The sequence below is a fragment of the Quercus suber genome, unplaced genomic scaffold (assembly GCF_002906115.3).
Source record: "Quercus suber isolate HL8 unplaced genomic scaffold, Cork oak 2.0 scaffold_190, whole genome shotgun sequence".
NCBI classification, from domain to species: domain Eukaryota; kingdom Viridiplantae; phylum Streptophyta; class Magnoliopsida; order Fagales; family Fagaceae; genus Quercus; species Quercus suber.
The window spans coordinates 114821-127940 of record NW_027069648.1 but is presented as its reverse complement, the minus strand read 5'-3'; the positions used below and the strand labels follow the sequence as shown (position 1 = coordinate 127940).

Genomic DNA, 13120 nt, shown 5'->3' with positions numbered 1-13120 from the left:
ATGAGCAGCGCTGCCAAAAACAATGGCACCAATGTCGGAGCAGGAGGAGGTTTCATGTCTAAAATGGATCACTTCGTCTACAGCAGGGACAAGAAGCACATCGTAGCTGGCATTGCTGTCCTTACTGTCATCTTTGGCATCCCTTGGTACTTCATGAACTGAGGTTTGTACTTCTTTCTTTTCTACCACTGTGTTTTGATTTGGCAACAAAAATTTGGTTGCTGTGAAAATTGCTGGATTGTTAGGGATTAGGGAAATATATGGAAAGCATGATTCTTATTACCTCTCCTATTTTTCATCTATTTAGGACTGCTTTATATTGGATTGAGAATTTCACTACTCTATATTGGATTAGGTTTTAGAGTCTGTACTTAGGGGAAAATTGTGATATTTACCCGATAAATATTATAGATGCAATATGAACTCAATGATTCACATTTTGTTACCACTTAGAAATAGTGTCACAAAAAAGAAGAAGAAGGTTATAAGATGCTATCTATGTTAGTTATTACTCTCAATTGTTGTGCAAATTGTCTGCATTTGATTAATTATCTTTGACAAGTACTCTTCCCTAATTATATTTATGGCTGGAAAAATATGCACAGAATAAAAAATATAAAAACTAGTTTAGTGTTTTGTTGCCAGGAGATGGGTATATTAGATTAGACTAAACAAGAAATTAAAAAAAAAATAAAATAAAATGCAACAAAGGAAGCACACATTTCAATCTAATACTAGTCTGCGTTTTTTTAATTCGATGTTAGTTAAACTGATTTGCATTCATTACCTTTGTTTCTTTGCTTATGTTTTAGCCTGCCACTATAGATGAAGACGTTTCTTTATTCCAACATATAATTGCTACTTGCTTTCTAGTAAAATGTAACAACCTTGAGTGCTGGTAAGTGGTAACTGCAATCAGTGAGATGCCTTCCCTTGTTTAGTAGCTCATATACTCGAGAATTCCTAACATACTAAGCAGTGAGATGTTCATATACATTTGAATCTTATGTTCACTTACGCACTACTAAATTCCTTTGTTATTGAGCATTTAAGCCAAATGGGCTGTTTTGGAACTCAAACAAATATTGAGTATTTATTGTTGGTGATTAGACTAATGTACTGTCCCAAAGTTCTTGTAGATGTTTGCATTTGATTGTAATCTCTTTCTCCTAGACCATTCCTTTTGGTCTCATTGAGCTTTTGGCTCTTACATGCAACTGGGTTGCTATGTTATATAGATGTTATGTACGACATAGTCTGATCCGTCCATGCATGCTCCATATGGCTTAGTGTGATTTGGCTAACGCAATAAGGGTTCATCAATCATCCTCTGCTTCAGACTCTTGAAGGCTCTTTGACACTCTTCCAATCAGTGCAATGCCATTATCTTTTTGAACATCCTATAAAAGCTTTTTGAATTTAGCAATCCTCTTCGAGAAATTTATGAAAAATCTTCAGTTATAGTTCATGAGCTCTAAAATTGATCTTAGCCACTCTTTGATGGCTATAGTGCCCGTCCAATATCATAGGAAATAGATCTCCATCTGTCCAAGGAGAATTTCTTTTTCGTTATATAGAGGTGAATCTTCCCTTAATACCTTAAAAATGGTCCAGTGGTGGCTACATGGTCATTTAATGGGATAGTTGTAGCCCACAATCAGTAAATCACCAATGGTCCAAGTATAGGCGGAGTAGCTTTCTTTATGGAAGATACCAGCATTAGAGGATGCTAGCAGTCCATTGTACAGGTAATAACATTATTGACCACCTAGGGTGAGTGGTCTAATGGTAAAGTCTTCCAATGTGGTCTGGCTGGGGTCAACATCCTGAGTTTGAATCTTTGTGGGGTTGAGGTTAAGGCATTAAGCTATGCCTGAACCTCCCCCCCGAGGGAACTCATGTGTCCTCCAATCCCCCATTCCCCTAACTAGGCTTCTTAGGCTTTGGTTCCTCAACGAGTAGGTGCTGCAATGATCTCACCTAGGCAAAGATCTTCTACAAACTGGTTGCTTCCCTTACCCATTTTTCTTGAGCCAAAAAAAATAAATTAATAACATTACTATATAAGCAAGCATTGCCTTCCTTGTGGCTGCAAATTGTCATTATCACAGATTGCCTCCTTTCAAATTGCAATGTTTTGGTCCAGTGTTTGTAGATTGCTGTAAAGCATCTTTTAGTCTATACAATTAACAATTACTAATTGAATTTGTACTTTGGACTATGGTTGTTATGTGTTGCTCACATTTTTAAATCAGTATGAACTGTGTTATGCGATTTTGTTTACCTCTTTGATAATTGCTAAGAAGAAAAATCAATCCTTTATACTGATGTAGGAAAAATTGGGAATTTGAGGTTGTTAAGGTTTAGGAGGTTTTGTGGATCTAGGGTTTAGAATTGTCAAAAAAAGGTTAGGGCTCAAAATTTGGGAGGGTTTGATGAGTTTACACATTTACACACTGATCGAGCTTTGGATCTCTCTTTGTGCCGAAACGGTTTTAAAACTTTGAAAAGCAAAATAGGCAACAGTCTTTATTATTATACACACTCCCGCAAAACCAAAAGGTGTGATATTTGAATCAGTGAAAGAGAGATTGAAAATGGGGAGCAAGTTCGAGACCGAAAGCGAGTTGAGTGGGTTGGTTTGAGGAAGGTGTATTGGAGACATTGAAGAGGTGCGAGCAGTGTTATGAGACAACTCTCATTTCTGCTTCTGCTATGGAAGTTGCCAAATGCTTAAGGTCTTGGCAAGTTCAGCTTCCCAGTCCTGAGTTAGGGCACCTCTTGGTCTCCCATCTCTGCTCTTCTTCTTCTTCTTCACTCTGGAGTCTGGAAATTCATCGACAAGCTCTCTCCTCTTGCCTTGTTCACTTGAACATGTATGTATGCTGTTATTGTATTGTTTGCCTTCTTGTGAGCTCCCTTTGATGTTATTAGAATTAAATCATGTATTCTCCCTTCCCCCCACACCCCACCCCCCCCCCCACCCCACAACAAAAATATTCAACTCTTTAAGTTTTGCAGAAATTGTTTGCCTTGCAATGCAATGCTCTGGTAGTGCATATTTTATTCCACAATATTCCTATTATTTGCTCATCTTTGATCCGATTTTCCAAGTGGAATAATTTAGAACTGTATATATATTTACTACAGTCTAGGTAATATCTAAAAATTTTAGCATGTACTCAGGTTGAATTCCTCAGTTGATGGATATTTTTTCGGAATGGATTGTGTTTTCTGGACCACGTTTTTAAATTTTTGGTCTTAATAGAAATCTTGTTTCTTGTACGTTTCCTATTGCTTGAAGGCTTCATGAATAATGCATGAATTCAATATTATTCAAGCTCAAATCAATTTTATTGATATAAAAATATAGAGTTGCTCTAGTATATGGGAGTATACAACTGGGGTCCATATAATCAATCACAAAAGATTACATAAATCGATCAAATCAGTAACAGAACATAGGGATGTTCCTTGAGGAGATTGTTTGATAATCGAAAATGAACCTCTTCTTTTATAATGGACTTCACTAAGATTTGGGTCTAACAGGTGTAACAGCATAATGCTTTTGTTGGAGGTAGTAGAAATGATTGATAGCTTAAACATTATCTAGCAAGTAACAAGTTAAGGGAGGCCAATAGCTAGCTGTTCTGTCACACTATTAAAAACAGATGAGGAGTAGAAAGGTCAGGAAATATATTTCTTTTCCACTTTGTCTATGTTATTTGCAGTTGTATACACAATTATTGGTCTGTGAAATACAGATGAAGCACTTTGTCTATGGGCATTGTAGAAATGATAGAATATGATCGTAATCATTCTTGTTATACATAATTATTGGTCTATGTAATGCGTTTTAAATTGTAGAGGGATTTTTTGGTTAACTACATATGTGTATGATGCTATCCATCTGCTAAGGTTATTTGCAGTTGTATATGTGAATGATTGTGCATGCACACAAGTACAGACATAAATGTTCTTTTGTGTAAAACAATCTTCATGGAGAAGCTGATATGTATCATCCCTTTTGTCTTGTTTTCTTTTTACTTCAGAGGCTTGAAAAGTTCAATGGCCTCTTGCAGAGGCTGCGCTTTCTTGAAGCCCATGAATTGGTATCCTCAAATTTTAATTCAGCCAACCAATTATTGGCAAAATTATCTGGAAACACACAGAGTTTTGGGCTTTGAATACCCGTTAAACGAGCGCCAACTCACTGGGATGCTGTCAATATTGCATCATGCAAGCCATCGCCTTGCTTCCACTCTGAATTTGGCTGGTCTGCTTGTTGAGTTCCTTTTGATATTTACATGGAGAATGCAATGGATGGGAAACAACTCCTTATCAAATCTGCTGTTGATGTACTAGCAGGTTATTCTCTTCAAGCGTATACCTTGAAATTTTTTCAGATCAATTTCAATTGTGTGTGTGTGTGCACGCGCGCGCGCGTGCACACAGGCACAAATTGCATTTAAAATAAAAGAGCATAATTTGTTTGATAAGTGCAAGGAATCAATTATAGCCTACCTTTGATGGCCAAACTGCAGAGTCAATTAAGACGCTCCAAGTATTTAACCAGGCAAGCTGGCTAGAAACCTTCCTGGTGCTCTGGCTTTCAGCCCTTCAGCTTGTACAACGAGTTGAGACTAGTTCATGTTAACATTTCTTATCATGAAAAAAATAAATACAGTTACCTGATATTTGCTCTTTCCATGCTTTGTTACAGGAACGTGATCCTCTAGAAGGTCCAATTCCACATCTTGAGGCCCGACTTTGTGTCCTTTTGTCTATTGTACCCTTGGCAATTGCTAATGTTTTGCAGGATTAGGCCAAATTCTCTCAAGCTACTGCTACTGGATATTTTGAGTCTACATATGGACATAAAATGAATGGAAAGGCTCTTGCTTGAAGGAAAGACGGACTGATTTCCTCTCTCCAGGTCCTTGGACACTTTTCTAGCCTTTTATACCCTCATGCATCAGTTGTCGATGCAGCTAATACTGCAGCTAGAAAAGCAGCTAGCTTCATTTCTAGTGGAAAGAATGAAAGGAATATTGTAGGTGGAGGCAGTCATGTTGATACTTCTATAAGAGCAGGTATGTTTTTATTTTTGATAAATGACAATCTTATTGATGAACATATTCTTCCCATTCCTTCTCATAGGAGTAGAGCAGATTAAGTTCATAAAAACACCCCATTGGCTCTAACTCCCAATCCTGCATAGCTCTGACAAAATTTAAATTCCACTGTAGGCACCATTTTAGAATTTCGTAAGATCCACTATCGAAACCTTTTTATACCGACTAAACCAAATAACACTGGAAAGGCCTCCTTTAAGGATTTGTCCCCACACCACCAATCATGCCAAAATTTCACTCTAGATCCATCACCCACCTCATACTGAATAAATTGTGGAAATGATGCCTACTCCCATATAACATATATCCAAAGACTCACTCCATATGGGCCCATCACCTCCTTGGTGCCCCACCCACCCCAAGCACTTCCATACTTCACCTCAACCACCATCCTCCAAAGTGATCCCCACTCAAAAACGTTCCTCCACATCCATTTCCTTAAAAAGGGCTTAATTAAAGCATATCGGATTCCTGACACTTTTGAAGAGGTGTACAAATCTCAAGTCCAATGTATTGGATGGAACTTGGAATCCTCTCATAAACTGCTCCATAAAAAATATCTCTAAATTTTTCAATACATTGGCCACAGAAGTAAGGATAGGGAATAAAGAAAGGAAATAAGTTGGCAAATTGGAGAGAGCGCTCTTAAATGATGTAACCTGTTACCCGACCTCCCCTAGATAAATAAAGTCGCTTCCCACCTTCTAATCTCCTCTCCATCTCAAATTCCCAATGATTGGGTTCCATCACCTTTAAGAGCAGGTGTTTTGGGGAAGCATATGATTAACTTGTAATCTCAAATTCTTATAACATGAGAGCAATACTTAATTCATACATTACATATACATGGGTCTAGTTTACTGCCTAGTCACTTTGTCTAGTGCTTTCTGTAATCTTTTTGCAATTTATTGTTTATGCTTTCAGGAGCCAACATGAGGCACCTCATAGTGGAAGCTTGCGTTGCAAGAAATTTAGTTGACACATTAGCATATTTTTGGCCTGGTTATGTGTCTGCATCAATAATCTCACTGTCAGATTCATTGCTAGTTGAAATATCCCCTTGGTCAACGTTTATGGAAGGAGCACCATTAAATGCTTCTCTAATAAATTCCCTTATAAAGACTCCTGCTTCAAGGTATAACAAAGTTTTTGTTTGTTAAACCCTAGTACTAGAAACTACTGGCGTGAATAATTTTCTCCATTTTCCCTATTCTAGTTTAGCGGAAATAGAGAAATTATATTATATAGCTCTGAATGGGTCAGAGGAAGAGAAGTCAGCAGCGGCAAAGATTCTATGTGGTGCATCTGTCAGCCGTGGATGGAACATTCAAGTAGCATCACTAGTGATATTGGATATTGGAAATTTTTGAAGTCCTCTTCTATTGTAGACTCACCTAGAGGTGCTTTATGTCTTTATAATTGATTATATATTTCATGAATTGTTTCCCATACTAATAGAGTTTGAACATAGTAAAAGTATGGTTAAATGTCAAATTCACAATTTCCTAATAACTTAAACTTTTGAGATATTCTAAAATTTATTATGGTATCAGATTAGGTGGTCTTAGTTTGAACCTTATTCCACTCTATCTCCCATTTAAAAACTTAAAAACCCCACATGTTGGGCCCCATTTATTAAGGAGGACCTAGGCCCACAAGTGAGGGAGAGTATTAGAATTATAATTAAATGATTGGATTCACCATTTGGTCCATTTCCTAATAGCTTAAGCTTTTGGGTAAATTGGTATTTTATTAGTACAAATCAAACAAGTAAACCCATACTTGACTCCCTTATGCTTTTGAGTTAAAGCAACAAGAAAACTAGTTCTTTCAAACGAAATCTTTGCCTCAACCTTAGCTGAAACCATTTATACTCCAGGCAGTTTAAAACACCACATGCACAGTACAGCCCTTACCTGCAACCAATATATGTCCTTTGAATTTTTGTCCTCCTTTTATGCTACTTGGAACTTACTCCTTTTTTACTTTGTACTCCCATCCCCCTTCTCTTTATTCTTGAAGAAAATGACTTTGTATCTACTTTTGAATCACTTGTTTTCTTGGCAGGAACATGTGGTGCACTTTGTGGTCAAGCTTCTTTCTCCTCCAGTTCCTCCTAGTTATACTGGACCAGGCAGCCACTTAATTGATGATATGTCCATGTTAAGTGCTCTTCTTTTTGGAGCTTCTGCTATTAATACCGTTCATATACTTTCTTTGCATGGTATGGTAAGTACTTCTATTTTATATTTTATGGCTCTAGGTTGATGATATGAGTTTTATATACATAGGCTCTTGATGTTATGGTCTCATATTGACTCACGACCTCACACAATTTGCTGTAATAATCCCAGTTCACAGCAATTGGGGCATTGCTACCTAGTCATAGGAATCATAACATTGAAGAAGTGTGTAGCATGAAAACCAGAAGAAAGTGGTTTTCCTTAATCATTTTGATCGAGTTACTGATATACAAAATGAAAAGTAAGAGATAAATATCACTGATGATATTATTCCCTTCATTTTTTTTTTTTTGAAGTAAAAGTTTCTTGCTGTGTTCATATGAAAATTATAATTTATTCCTTCATCAGCACATATGAGTTCCCATCCATTTTGGATATAATTATCAGATTTAGAAATGATATTGTGACTTCCTAGTTTCTTGTTTTGATGACCTGATTATTTTGCTTCAAGACTTGGGGTATAAATGTGGTTACTGTTTTGGCACAATGTGGACTATTGTGTCAATGCTTGTTATGCACACCGTTAGATTCTTTTATTAATTGTTAGTGGCAATATCAATTATATGGTTCTATGTTGTGGCAAATACTCAAGTCTGTCCCTCTCTATGATGCCTTAATCCCAACCACTTAGTGAATTTCTAAGGTTTGAGCCAATGAGCTCTGGTTCCAATGACACTTACTCCTCCCATTATAAGTGGGAGGGTAAGGTCGTGGGTTCAAAACCCATTGGGTGAGTGTATAAATTACCAATAAAAAGGTTTTACCTCAACCATTACTCAGAACCCTCTTCCTATCTTTGTGCTTGGGACTGGCTATGTGTAAAATATTGAGTAGTTGCTTAGTAAATATTAATGAACAATTTGGCAAAGATTTTGTATTTTCATTTACATTACACAACTTATTATATGAGAGACATTTGACTAGGGTGGGCCATTTTTATCCTTTTTTTCCTCTCTTTTTACTTCATGATTGACAGATTAATGTAATAATAACCTCCTTTTGCTGCTTCCTGGAGTATTGTGCAATTAATTTCTTTCACTTTTCGTCTCCCCCCCCCCCCCCCCCCTCCCCTCTCTCTCTTTCCCTTACAAAAAATGACTTCTTTCCTTTAATCTCTACTAAATTCTATCTGTAATGAGACTAGAAGCTCTATACCACACTTGTCCATAATTCGTAGTTGCTCTTAGCCATTTAGCCCTTTTGCTAGAATAATCAACGTCTAGAAGAGTGGGTAAAGTTATTGGTGTATCAAATTGCATTACAAATATCTTCTGGATGTTGTGAAAGTTTAGGTTCTATGAGATTGATTTCACTAAATTTATGCGACATTTTTTACATATATGCGTAATTCTTTAAGACTTTGTGATGATTTTTATGTAGTCCCCACATCTTATCCAATACTCATCAAACTTCAGTATTTTGTCCATAACTATTTGATTTGAATGATGCTATTGTTAGTAAATTTTCTCTTTGGACCGCTATTGTTCAAAACATTTATTGCTTGGAAGTGTGGGTTAGTGGAACAAGGTTTGGTCAAAATGGTTATTTCTTTGGTTGGCTTGAGGGCCGACTTAAAATGAGCCATAATTTGAATATCTTTAAAGCAAGGTTTTTAAATATATATTTTTTAATTTACTCTCTATGGCTATTCTGTTGGAAGACATACATTGTGTTGTTACTCCTAATTTTCTTGTCAGGTTTGTATCATTGACTATGACAAGTTGATACACGTATTCTGAATGTTTCTGGGGAGGAGAAAGTTGTGAGCTGGAAGAAGATTGGAAGATGCTTTTAAAGGTATTGAGAATGAGGGTGTAAAGTGTTGTTCACTGGACCCAAACATTAGCTTCATTTTTTAAAGCAACAATATGTTGTTGAGCTCTCTTTATTTTTGTTTGAATATGGAAAAACTTTGCGTTAGCATCTCCATAAGAAAGCCATAATATACGAGATTTCATTTGCCATAAGAGTTGTTCCTGATAAAGTATAATATTGTATTGATGGATGAGGTGTTGTTCCAGTTGCATTAAAAAAGTAGAAGGCCTGTTACTTAAAGCTTTTTGGGATCCCACTAATCTAGACTGGATTCGTTTTTTATTTAGGCCCACTTGGCCAAACGTGTTAGCATTCCACACTGTGAGACAGTCTTTGATTGATGGTTATTGTTTGCAAAACAGACTGGATGAGGCAGTTAAGACATTTAATATGATGGTTGAGAAGGATTGTTCACCCGATGTGTTTAGCTATACCATATTGATAAATGGATATTGCAGAAGTAAAAAAATTGATGAGGCAATGCGTCTCTTTTATGAAATGTCCAACAAAGGAATGATTCCTGATGTAGTGACTTACACCACTCTTATTGGTGGGTTTTTTCGAGTGGAGAGAGTTCAGGCTGCACTATAGCTATTCAAAACAATGCAAGCTAGTGGACAACATCCAAATCCCCAAACCTATGCCATCTTGTTAGACGGCCTCTGTCAGAACAAACAGATTGGTGAAGCAATGGCATTGTTTCAAGAGATGGAATACAAAAGGCTGGACCATGATAATGTGATTCATTACAACATCTTGATTGATGGTTTGTGTAATGTTGGGGAACTTACAACTGCAAGAGAACTCTTTTATAGTCCCCATACCAAAGGATTGCTACCTAATGTTGCAACTCATAATATAATGATTAGAGGGTTTTGCAAAAAGGGACTAATTGTTGAAGCAAGTGAGCTGCTTGAGAAAATGGATGGCAAAGGTTGTTCACCTGACGATCACATGTATAACCCAATAATTTAAGGGTTATTGCAACATAGTGAGACATCAAAGGCAACGAAATATCTCGAAATAATGGTTGACGAGGGTTTTTCAGCAAATGCGACCGCTGCAACCATGTTTAATGACTTGCTGTCATCGAATCAAGTAGATGAAAATATTCAAGAATTGCTTCCGAAGTTCGTGTGAAGGTTTTTTAGGTTCTCAAGATCAAGGACAACATTCATATGTAACCAATCACAAGTCATTATGGGAGTGATGTATATTTGCTTCAGTAAAATTTAATACTTTCCAATTCTGTGCACTAGATTGTTTGTTCCTTTTACTGTTCGATCTTTTGTTGCGATTTTGTTGTGCACTCATTTTGTTGCATTAAACCCTTTCTCATGGATAGGTGTTTCAAATTTTTTCTATTGTAATGTTAATGCGAAATATCATACCCCTTGTATAAGTATGCACTCCCTAAACCAGCCCCAAAATTTTTAAATCATTAGTGATTAGATCTGCACCAAATTAGTTCTTGAATCAATTTCAGCTATACAAAAGTAGTCTGGTTGTAATTTGCTTATCAAATTTAGAGCCCATTTGGATAGGCTATTTATAAAACCTTAACGCGCGTTTTAGACAAAACGTGGTTTGCCAAATCGTTTGGCTCCACCAAATCAGCATGTTTGCGTTTTCAAAATCTAGATTTTTCACATTTACAAAACATTGCAAAGCTTTGCTTTTTTAGAAACACAGATAGGCTAACCGCTATTTTTTTCTTCAGAAAATCAAAATAGTGCCAATAAGATAAGAAATAGCGCCAATACGATAAGAAATACCAGCTTTATCCCTTGCCCGATGTATATCTCCTCCTCTATTTTCTCTGTCAGTCTATACTCCTCCATGTATATATGCTATTCTATTCTCTTTATCTCCACAGGCTCTCAATTCTTTGTTCCTGCTTCTGCTTCGTTCTTCATCTCACTTGCCAGGTAACAGTTCTTTGTTCCTCTTTTGCTGAATTTATGTTATAGATTTGGGCTTTTTACATGGCATTGGTGAGTTACATGATTATTTGAATTTGAAATCAAAATTTTAGAACTTATTTTGGCAAAGAGATTTGTTGCTTCTGCTATTTTTGTTTCTTCATGGGTTGTGGATTTATTTGGGTTTTTGGCTGCTTTTGAGACCTGCCCATTTTGGGTTTTGATTATAATTATTGTTTTATATTTGTAGACACATAGATATCATTAGAATCAGACCCCTGTGTTTTTTTTTTTTTTTGGTGGGTGGGAATAAATGGATAAAGGAGTTTTCTTTATTATGTTTCTCATTCAAGAATCATAATTGTGTTTATGGGCTTTTGATAAAAATTCATTTTTTAACATTCTTTAGTGATAAAATGCTTAATGGGTATTGTAAATGCACTTCCAGTATAGTGTTTGTGTATCCTCTCTATGCGAGGTGGCCCTCTAAGTTTGACAGATTTTGGAATCTATTTAGGTGTGCTGCCGGGGAGTTAAGGGTTAGATATGTCTATCTCTATGTGCTTGTAGTGGGCATAGTTCTGATAACAAAGGGAAAAAGAGCAAAAATTACAAATTTGTCGGTTTAAAAGTACAAATTTGTACATAGGTTTTAAAAGTATTACAACTCAAAAAAAATTATAGTATTTGGTACTAAGTTTCAGATTAGTAGGACTAGGAACCAAAGTTAATTCTTCTGGTGTCCAAATGGTTCATAAGCTTCTAATACAATTTTTTTTTTTTTTGGAAATGATTGAATGATGATGAATTGGATGTGATCTAATTGCTATTGAACTGTGATCTCATTAATCTAGAGATATATTGCTGCTGTGGGATTGGATTGCTAATAGGCAAGCTGCACTTCCACATTGCAGTCAATCCTGTGTCTCATGAGAGGATGAAACACAGAGAAATTGACTGAAATGTTGTGTGAGATTAAGTCATTGCAAAAGTAATTGTTAGATTGCTGCACATTAAGACCAAGTCACAGATAGGAGATGTGTAAACCAAGATAAGCCTAGTTAACATTCATTCCCCTGCTAATCTTGAGGGGGAGTATCAGAGAATAGAAGACAAGAAGTTCAAAAGAAAGCTTAATCCAAAAGAAGAAGAAAGAAGGCAAGTTAAGCTAGTTTGAATTTCTCGTAAAATAACAGTAGTGTACTTGAATAAATCAAAGCTAAAGGTCGTTTAGTATTAGAGAGTTAGTTGAATTATATATACGTGCCATGTACACATTATTCAATATGGCAATATATATACAGATTTCATACCCTTAGGAGTATAATAGTTGCTGGGCCTCTGATCAGCTGAGATGTTGTCCAGGACTAGGATGTGCAGTGGAGTCTTAGCTGCTGCTCTTTTTGATTTTTCCCTGGAATTAATTTTCAAAGATGAAGGCAATCCCGATTCCCCTCTCTACCACCTTTTTTGATACACCGCGCTGTGCTGAGCATTATCCTCATATCTAAGCGTGTAAATTCAAATATGCAAAGAGAGTTTGGGCAGGAGGTGTTTATAATGAGGTGTGTTTCACTGTGTTATTTGCCAAAATTTTGACCTGGGATATATGTTCTTCATATCTTGTTTGTTGAGGTTGTGTAACTAGGCTTAACATAATTGTTTGTGGGCATTAGTGTTATTTATGAAGACTTAATTCTGTGGAAAAACATGCAGCACAATAAAGGAACCACAGCAGTTATTGGCAGTGAACTAAATTTTTGTTTTCGTTATATTTTGTCACTCTTGATTGACGTCAAAATTCAAAAATTAAAAACACATCATATATTTCAACCATGGTATAGAATAGTCTGGTTGAGAGGTGGGTGGGTTTTGAGTTCAACTACAGTGCTCAAGTTAAACTACTGTTCAAACTACTCCCCTCCTTGCACCTTTACAGACTTTTTTATTGACATTTTTACCTAGCATTTTCTACCAATGATGATAGAAGTAGAACAATCAACCC

General features: G+C 36.3%; 2 protein-coding genes across 2 annotated transcripts; both read left to right on the top strand.

Moving 5' to 3' along the window:
- Positions 1 to 10442, top strand: LOC112016626 (mediator of RNA polymerase II transcription subunit 33A). The gene is given in 12 exon segments (XM_065778781.1): positions 1 to 146; positions 2739 to 2876; positions 3868 to 3961; positions 4053 to 4165; positions 4167 to 4255; positions 4258 to 4368; positions 4545 to 4636; positions 4724 to 5093; positions 6060 to 6270; positions 6352 to 6466; positions 7203 to 7364; positions 9076 to 10442. Coding segments are annotated over 12 exon segments (1683 nt in total). The 3' UTR covers positions 9118 to 10442.
- Positions 9797 to 12048, top strand: LOC136069802 (pentatricopeptide repeat-containing protein At1g62910-like). The gene is made up of 3 exons (XM_065778780.1): positions 9797 to 10127; positions 11070 to 11121; positions 11970 to 12048. Exons 1-3 carry the CDS (start codon positions 9797 to 9799, stop codon positions 12046 to 12048), a joined length of 462 nt encoding a protein of 153 aa, XP_065634852.1.
- The last annotated feature ends 1072 nt before the right edge of the window (positions 12049 to 13120 follow it).

Bases quoted from the DNA above. Each gene is read 5' to 3' on its own strand.
- LOC136069802 (XM_065778780.1), top strand. From the start codon at position 9,797: ATGCAAGCTAGTGGACAACATCCAAATCCCCAAACCTATGCCATCTTG. The intron at 10,128-11,069 runs GTTGTTCACCTG...TTATCTCCACAG, and splicing joins TGAGAAAATGGATGGCAAAG to GCTCTCAATTCTTTGTTCCT. The intron at 11,122-11,969 runs GTAACAGTTCTT...TCATTAATCTAG, and splicing joins TTCTTCATCTCACTTGCCAG to AGATATATTGCTGCTGTGGG.